Source organism: Antechinus flavipes, chromosome 2 (assembly GCF_016432865.1).
Source record: "Antechinus flavipes isolate AdamAnt ecotype Samford, QLD, Australia chromosome 2, AdamAnt_v2, whole genome shotgun sequence".
In the NCBI taxonomy this organism is placed as follows: Eukaryota; Metazoa; Chordata; class Mammalia; order Dasyuromorphia; family Dasyuridae; genus Antechinus; species Antechinus flavipes.
In genome coordinates this window covers 397,158-406,052 of record NC_067399.1, presented here as the reverse complement: position 1 = coordinate 406,052, position 8,895 = coordinate 397,158, and the positions used below count along the sequence as shown (strand labels likewise).

General features: G+C 49.8%; 2 gene segments (V, D, J or C); one reads left to right on the top strand and one right to left on the bottom strand.

Moving 5' to 3' along the window:
- The first annotated feature begins 232 nt into the window (after nucleotides 1-232).
- Nucleotides 233-926, top strand: LOC127547232 (immunoglobulin kappa variable 2-24-like). The segment is given in 2 exon segments: nucleotides 233-317; nucleotides 552-926. Coding segments are annotated over 2 exon segments (384 nt in total).
- A 3,695-nt stretch (nucleotides 927-4,621) lies between these two features.
- LOC127547234 (immunoglobulin kappa variable 2-30-like) lies at nucleotides 4,622-5,691 on the bottom strand. The segment is given in 2 exon segments: nucleotides 4,622-5,400; nucleotides 5,635-5,691. Coding segments are annotated over 2 exon segments (384 nt in total).
- Between the last annotated feature and the right edge of the window lie 3,204 nt (nucleotides 5,692-8,895).

Genomic DNA, 8,895 nt, shown 5'->3' with positions numbered 1-8,895 from the left:
ATTAAAACAAAACAAAACAAACAAAAAAGGATAAGTAGGATCTGTGTGAGCACATATCACACAAGGATCCATGTATCAGGGACATATTGAAAGTGTGAAGGTCTCAGGTTCTTCCCCTGAGCTGGAGTCAGCCACTTCTGCTCCCAGAACCCCCACGCCTCCCAGCTGCTTTGCATAAAGAGATCCCCATGGGGAGGGCCTGCAGACACAGGGAGATAAACTGGGCCTGGGGGCAGAGCAGCCACAGGAGAGGACTCACTGCAAAATGGAGTCTCTGTCCCAGCTTCTCTGTGGGCTCCTGATGCTTTGGGTCCCAGGTAAGAACTTGAGACAACAAAACATGCAGACGGGCAACGTGACATGAGATGCGGGAATTCCAGGAAGCTCAGAATCTCTGGGGACAGGAGCCAGTACAGTCCAAGGGGGAATGAGGATTTCTGTGAGATCAGGGGGATTTTCAGAGCCAGGGGGTCTGTGGGGCAAGAATCAGAATGAAAGGAAACTCTGTTCTGTTTATTCCATGTCTGTTTATCGCTAATTTCTGCTTTTAGTTTCCAGGGGAGAAATTGTGCTGACCCAGTCTCCAGCCTCGGTGTCTGTGAGCCCAGGAGAGAGAGTCACCATCAGCTGCAAGGCCAGTCAGAGTGTTGTACACAGTGATAGAAACACTTACCTAAGCTGGCTCCAACAGAAACCCGGACAGTCTCCTAGGATGCTCATTTACCAGGTTTCCAACCTGGTCTCAGGAGTCCCCGCCCGCTTCAGTGGCAGTGGTGCTGAGAAGGATTTCACCCTCACAATCAGCAGTGTGGAGGCTGAAGATGGGGCAGAATATTACTGTGCTCAAGGAATTTATTCTCCTCCCACAGTGTTACAGCCCTGAACAAAAACCTCCCCAGGCCTGGGCTGGCTGCTCAGGGAGGCCCAGCTGCCTCCCTCCTTCCTCTGCTGCAGCAGCTGCTGGAAGCCTACCCAGGGGCAGGGTCTCTGGGGCTGATGAGACAAAAGGGACTCGGGGCTCAGGGGAAAGGTCACGGTCTGAGAGCTCGGGGCTCTGGGGACTCTTGCTCCTCTTCAGCCATGAGCAGAATCATCAAAGAGAGAACCACTGGCTCAGACTGGGTCACCCCACAATGCCCTGGGCCTGAGGCACTCTCCTATTCCTATGTTATCTGACTCCCCTCAGCACAAGAAACAAAGAGAAAATAGCAACTTCTGGCCAGAAATTCTTTCTGTCCTTTCTCCCTGGCTCAATATTCCACAGCAGTCAATGACTCTTGGGACCAAGAGCACTAGAAGATCAGGCAACAGGCTAATGGAATCCATCCAAGGCCCAGCTTAAAATTCACACTCTGGATTCATTTTCTCTGACCATACATTTAAATCAGATTGTTATCTACTTTTATTTTATTCATTCATGCTGGGGGCTATAAAGAGCTCTCTGAAGTCTCCTCTGTCCACTCTTTTCAAAGGAAGACTTCAATTCCTACAAAGGGGAATAAGAGACGGGCGCCAAGAAGCTGAATATTCTGTTCTCCTCATAGTTTTGGAGTCTGCTCAGAATCATAATGACCTCCCCCATCTTAATAATATTAACCTAATAAAACTAATCTTTTATGATTCAATTGATGGAAACTGTGATCTTTGGGGGAAGAGTGAACCTGGGTTAGAATCCCACCTCCTCCTGCCTATTGGGAGGGGCCCCACTGTCCTTTTTAGAGGGGAAACTCCCATACCATCTTTATCCACAATTCAATTGTAGATCTTGGCCTGGGGCATAATCACCACCCTTTATTGAGTTGAAAATTAGTTCCTCAAATTCATCTAGAGTTTGGCCCCCTTGGCTTTGGGCCCTTTGCAAAGCAATCTCCTGTCTCTTCTCTGGCTCAGACTGTGGCCAGAGCTCTTGCTTTCCTCTCTGCTCTGAAACAGCCCTTTCTGTGTTCTCTGCCTCAGCGTTTCGCTGGAGCTCTTGCACTTCTTGTTCTAATTGCTGTAATCCCGCCTTTGCTCTGTCCCCTGCTTCTGCTCTAAGCCAAAATTCCTGCTTCTTTGTTCCATCTGTTGAATCCCCTCCCCCTCTCTTGCTGAGCTGTACTTAAGGGGTGTGGGGGTACTTTCCTTCATTGCCTTCATCACCTGGGGGCACATGTAAGCCTTCTAAGGAGGGATGTGTGCCCTTTGGCACTGGGGGCTCTCCTGCTGCTTTTCCTTTTCTTTGGGTGTGTTTTTGGTTAAAGAATCACCGGTTCTAGTTTCTAACTCAGAAGCTTGCTCTGTATTTACAACTCTCCTCTCGGGCCTGGTCACAGTTTGACCCACAGTGCATCTCTACCTTCCCTTCGGACCAGAAACTCTTGTGGCTTCTCGAATGTTAATTTTTGATAATTGATATTCCCAGGCCTGACCATCTCCTCGCTAAGCCCTCCCGTCCGGAGCCACATGATGCTCTCACTGCATTGGCTATTGCCAGTCTCTCCTAATTCCCGGGCCTCAGAGAAATCTCTGGTAAATGTTCACATCCACTTTCCCTCCTCCTGAGGCTTCCGAATCCCTCTGGCCGCTGTCTCCTAGGGACGCAGCTTAAGCACAGCAGAGCCCCCAGAGTTCGGGCAGGAAGCTTAAGGACTTTATTCATGGGGTTTACCTCCTACTCTGAGACCTGCTGCCCTCTCTTAGCTCCTCCTCCTTGGCAGAGCTCCAGGGGAAAAGGGTCGGGCTCCTCCCCCACTGAGCCCACATCGGGTCCCTGAGGCCACAGGCCCAGCCAATCAGAGACGGAGACACTGCCCGTCCCTTTCAGAGTGTTCAGGGTTCCTGCCCCCCGAGGGTCGTCCCCATGTCCCATAACCCATCACGTCCGGGATCTCCCAGCCCTAGGCCTGTGTTCCGTCCTGACTGTGCTTCCCAGCCTCCCTTTTTGCCCCTTACACAGTAGGACTGATTGACCCTTACAACAAATAACGGTTTCCCGGGGACATAAGGCTGGTTTACTCTCCCCGTAGGGCCCAGAAGCAGGGACTGAGAACCCCAGAGCACAAGCGCACTGGGAGCTCTCGGAGCCGGAGGGAGACATTTCCATCTTCCTCAGCCTCGTGGGGGCGGGGCTCTCCTCCTCGGCTTCCCCATTGAAAGCCAGACTCCTGAAGCCCCTAAGGGAGCTACCGGCCCGGCAAGGGGACAAGGCTTCCAGGGAGATAATGAAGGATGTGGACTTTAACCCCCGCCTGCACTTGTGGCGATTCCTGACCTGCCCGGAAGGCTGCCCAGAGACCCCCGAGAACTAAGAACATTACACTTCCCCTCCTGGGGTACCGAGGGAGGGATCAGCTGACCTCTTGGGGCTCCTTATTCCATCCTCTGGAAGAGTCTCTCAGTGACTGCATTTGATCCTTGGTTTCTAGGAAAGATCCCGGACTAGTTTGTCACTTACTTCTCCTGCTTCTTTCACTGAGGAAGAAACTGGAGCAAACAGGGCTCTGGGCCTGGCTGTGGGTCCTGCAGCTGGTAAGTGTCTGAGGCCAGATCTGAGCTCTGCAGGAGGAAGGTTCCTGACCCCAAGCCTGCAATGTGAACTTGGGAAGAGCTTCCTCTGGTCTCCAGGCCCAGCTCTCTTATCTGCTACGTCAAAAAGCTGCCCCAGGATTGGCTGGGAAGAAGTTACTTCACTTACCCAGAATCCTTTGACACCGATTGTTTGTAAGAAGCATTTAGAGATAGAGAAAGATGAGGTTTTTCACATGGCTGCATTGCTTCCTTCTACTGTCTCTTTTATTCCCCTTTGTAAGAACTGAACTCTTCCTTTGAAAAGAATAGACAGAGAAAACTCCAGAGAGATCTTTGTAGCCCCCGGCATGAATGGATAAAATAAAAGTAGATAAAAATCTGATTTAAATGCATGGTCAGAGAAAATGGAACCAGAGTGTGAATTTTTTTTTTCCTGAGGCAATTAGGGTTAAGTAACTTGCCCAAGGTGATACAGGTAGGAAATATGAAGTGTCTGAGTCTGGCTTTGCACTCAGGTCTTCCTGACTCCAGGATGCTGCCCTGTGCCATCTTGGTGCTTGGAAGATGTGAATTTTAAGGTCAGTCCATGATGGATTTCATTAGCCTGTTGCCTGATCTCCTTGTGCTCTTGGTCCCAAGAATCATTGACTGCTATGGAATATTGTGCTAGTGAAGGGGGAGGGGAACTGTTCCCTTTAAGATTATCACTCTGAAATTGTGTCCCCTTTGATCAGGATCTCCCAGGCTCCAAGGAGTACAAAGAGAGCCCAAACCTTGCAGGATAAGAGAGACAACACTATTCAGGAGCAAATCAGCTTCCACAGAAATTCTAAATTTTCTAAATTCTCACTCAGTTGAGGAATCCTGGTCTGATCAGTTCGAGCTGTCCCAGCCTCGTCAAGATACCCAATAAAACAGGCTCCCTCAACTAAAGTCTTTGCAGATGGGCCGAGGAAGCTCATTCAGCTGCCAGGACCCTTCTGCCCATTGAGAAAGCATTCTCAGTGCCAAAACTCCATTTCCCACCAGAAACTGGTTTCTATCCAACAATAAACTTTCGTTTTGCAATTAATAATTCAGCAATGAGTGAATTCTTTTATTCCTAAACCTGCGGCCGATATAAAGGGATATTTAACAACTCTTATTCCACTAACCTCTTGATCACCAGGAATTGAGACCATTCAAACTGCATCACTAGGAAGAAAGGACAAAAACAACCTCTGGGCAGAGGTTTCTGCTTCCTTTCTGGTTCTTGCTCAGTTGAGAGTCAGATGAAATAGGAATGCCCGAGTACCTGAGGCCTGGGGCATTGCGAGGTGACCCAGTCTGAGCCAGGGCTTCTTTCTTTGATGATTCTGCTCATGGCTGAAGAGGAGCAAGAGTCGCCAGAGCCCCGAGCTCTCAGACCGTGGCCTTTCCCCTGAGCCCCGAGTCCCTTTTGTCTCATCAGCCCCAGAGACCCTGTCCCTGAGCAGGCCCCCAGCAGCTGCTGCAGCAGAGGAAGGAGAGGAGGCAGCTGGGCCTCCCTGAGCAGCCAGCCCAGGCCTGGGGAGGTTTTTGTTCAGGGCTGTAACACTGTGGGAGGACCATAATATCCTTGATAACAGTAATAGACTGCCCCATCTTCAGCCTCCACACTGCTGATTGTGAGGGTGAAATCCTTCTCAGCACCACTGCCACTGAAGCGGGCGGGGACTCCTGAGTCCAGGTTGGAAACCTCGTAAATGAGTCGCCGAGGAGACTGTCCCGGTTTCTGTTGGAGCCAGTGTAGATAAGTTTTTCCATCACTGGCTATGACACTCTGACTGGCCTTGCAGCTGATGGTGACTCTCTCTCCTGGGCTCACAGACACCGAGGCTGGAGACTGGGTCAGCACAATTGCTCCCCTGGAAACTAAGAACAAAAATTATTGACCAACTAACATGGAATAAACAGAGCCGAGTTTCCTTTCATTCTGATTCTTGGCTCACAGACTCCCTGGCTCTGAAAATCCCCCTGATCTCACAGAAATCCTCATTCCCCCTTGGACTGTACTGGCTCCTGTCCCCAGAGATTCTGAGCTTCCTGGAATTCTCTCATCTCATGTCACGTTGCCCGTCTGCGTGTTTTGTTGTCTCATGTTCTCACCTGGGACCCAAAGCATCAGGAGCCCACAGAGAAGCTGGGACAGAGACTCCATTTTGCAGTGAGTCCTCTCCTGTGGCTGCTCTGCCCCCAGGCCCAGTTTATCTTCCTGTGTCTGCAGGCCCTCCCCATGGGGATCTCTTTATGCAAAGCAGCTGGGAGGTGTGGGGGATCTGGGAGCAGAAGTGGCTGCCTCCAGCTCAGGGGAAGAACCTGAGACCTTCAGGCCTTGAATATGTCCCTGATTGTTGGAGCCTTGTGTGATATGTGCTCCCACAGATCCTACTTGCCCTGAGATTTGTTTTTTTTTTTTTTCCCTAGGAGATAGGGGCCAGAGGGATTCGGAAGCCTCAGGAGGAGGGAAAGTGGATGTGAACATTTACCAGAGATTTCTCTGACGCCCGGGAATTAGGAGAGACTGGCAATAGCCAATGCAGTGAGAGCATCATGTGGTGCCCGGAAGGGAGGGCTTAGCAAGTAGATGGTCAGGCCTGGGAATATCAATTATCAAAAATTAACATTCGAGAAGGCACAAGAGTTCCTGGTCCGGAAGGGAAGGTAGAGATGCACTGTGGGTCAAACTGTGACCAGGCCCGAGAGGAGAGTTGTAAATACAGAGCAAGCTTCTGAGTTAGAAACTAGAACCGGTGATTCTTTAACCAAAAACACACCCAAAGAAAAGGAAAAGCAGCAGGAGAGCCCCCAGTGCCAAAGGGCACACATCCCTCCTTAGAAGGCTTACATGTGCCCCCAGGTGATGAAGGCAATGAAGGAAAGTACCCCCACACCCCTTAAGTACAGCTCAGCAAGAGAGGGGGAGGGGATTCAACAGATGGAACAAAGAAGCAGGAATTTTGGCTTAGAGCAGAATCAGGGGACAGAGCAAAGGCGGGATTACAGCAATTAGAACAAGAAGTGCAAGAGCTCCAGCGAAAAGCTGAGGCAGAGAACACAGAAAGGGCTGTTTCAGAGCAGAGAGGAAAGCAAGAGCTCTGGCCACAGTCTGAGCCAGAGAAGAGACAGGAGATTGCACTGCAAAGGCCTGCTGTTCTTCCTAGAGAGCACAGAAAAACGCACCCCCCCCTCTCCTCCTCCCCCCAGCTTTGCAGGAAGGTTTATAATGAAGGCAGCAGCTGAGGGGAAGATACAATGAGGGGGATTCTGACTGGGGCCTGGGGCCTACAGGCTTATCCTGTAGAGGACAATGGGGAGGGAGGTTGGCCACATGTTCCGATCCCATTTAAAATGTTAAAAGAGGTGAAACAAGCTTGTGGAAGCTACGGCCCAAATGCGCCCCAAACTGCACAACTTCTCTAACTGATATCGAGCACATATGCCCTTGCCCCGGATGATGGGACATCTATGGCATCTGCTTGTTTCTCTCCCGCCCATCAGGCCTGTGGCCATCAGAACTCCCTAAATCAGCTGGTAGAAAGAAAGAAACCTTCTAACTGTGGCAGAAAAGGACATTTCCAAGCCCAGTGCCACAAACAGCCAATGGGGGCGGAGAATCCTTTTGCTTTGCTTGTGGCAAGACAGGCCGGGGGGCAGAATTTTGTAGGACTGGGAAGAGAAATAATACTGCAGTTCAGGGAACCTGGCGAGGGGGTTCCACGAGGACCCCAAACACACACTAGAAAGGTTAGGAACCTACCCAGAGAGGAGCTACAGGGTTCGAAGGGAATGATCAGGCCTTGATGGGGAACATGGACAGTCCTTGGTGAATGCAGTTGAGGGTTTTAACATGAACCCATGGACCTGCACGTGTGGAGGCACAACCCACGGCCGGAGACAGATTAGTAATGGGACTCTCGCACTATGCACCTGGGATGGTACATACTGTGATATTAAACACAGGGAACCATTTATCTTGGTCACCAATCCTCACCCATATCCTGTGAACTTAAAGGGAGATCATCCAATTGCCAAAGCATCCCATCACATCCCTCTGGTGAGGTGAATTCTACTCACACGATTGGGTGAGAAAAACCCGTGTGCACTATTTATATAGAAAACGGGCCGTTCCTAGGGATGATTGAGGCAGGGGCTGATACATCTGTTACAACAAAAACTGATTGGCCTGAATGGCCGCTACAAACCCGACAGTAACAGTCAGTGGGGCCGGCGGCAGGCGGCAGGCTTCCCAGTCTGGCAGAATATGGCAGCGGGAGTGTGAGAATCAGAAGGGTGTCTTTGGGCCTCTTGTCATGGCAGGGCTCAGAACCTCCTTGTGGGGAGGGGAAGGGAGGAGGGAAGGAGAGAGAGAGAGAGACAGGAGAGAGAGAGAGAGAGAGAGAGAGAGAGAGGAGAGAGAGAGAGAGAGAGAGAGAGAGAGAGAGAGAGACAGAGAGAGAGAGAGAGAGAGAGAGAGAGAGAGAGAGAGACAGAGAGAGAGAGAGAGAGGAGAGAGAGAGAGAGAGAGAGAGAGAGAGAGAGAGAGAGACAGAGAGGAAAGGGGAGGAGGAAGGTAAAGCAAAAACAAAGAGAAAAATCTGAAATCCATTCTCCTTATCAAAGCAAGAGGATTTTTCCTCAACTTTGGCTTTTCTAAGCAGCCCATTGCCTCTCTTTCATCATCCTTCCCTGGGCTTCAGGTGACACCAATTCACCATTGCTGGAGTTGTGAACATATCCAGCCCTTCTGGAGAGAAATTAAGAACTGTGCCCAAAGGGCTATACAACTGTGCATAATCTTTGATGGAATCCTGAACACAGCTTATTCTCTCCCGTTTCCAGGAAATGCTAAAATGCTCATCCTGGAAACATAGTTTCTCAGACTCTCTTTATTATCATTTTTAAGACAACTATGATGTTCCCAGACTGCCTTGATCAGCATCTTTAAGATACCTGGGATGAGAGCCCAGGCTTTCCCAGAATGCCTTTGATACTATCTTCAAATCAGTCTCAACATCTCAATGCACATCCTTGTTTCTGCCTTTATTTCCCCTCCTCCCTTGAGGAACCCTCAGGGTTATATTTCCCCTATAAAAGATGGGCTAAAAGATGGAAAGGGAAATCAGAGGTTGCTCATACACAGCACTTTCACCCAGGGAGGTATATAATTCTCCATCACTGCCACATGCACAGATGACACACTCACACCGTCACACAGGTGGGCACGAGCCACGATTACAGGCATAAAGAACTAAGAGAAGTGAGACTTGGAACCACAATTGGTGTCTTTTTTTTTTTTTTTTAAGTTCATTCTTTTTTTTTTTTTTTAATAATTATAACTTTTTATTGACAGAGCCCATGCCAGGGTAT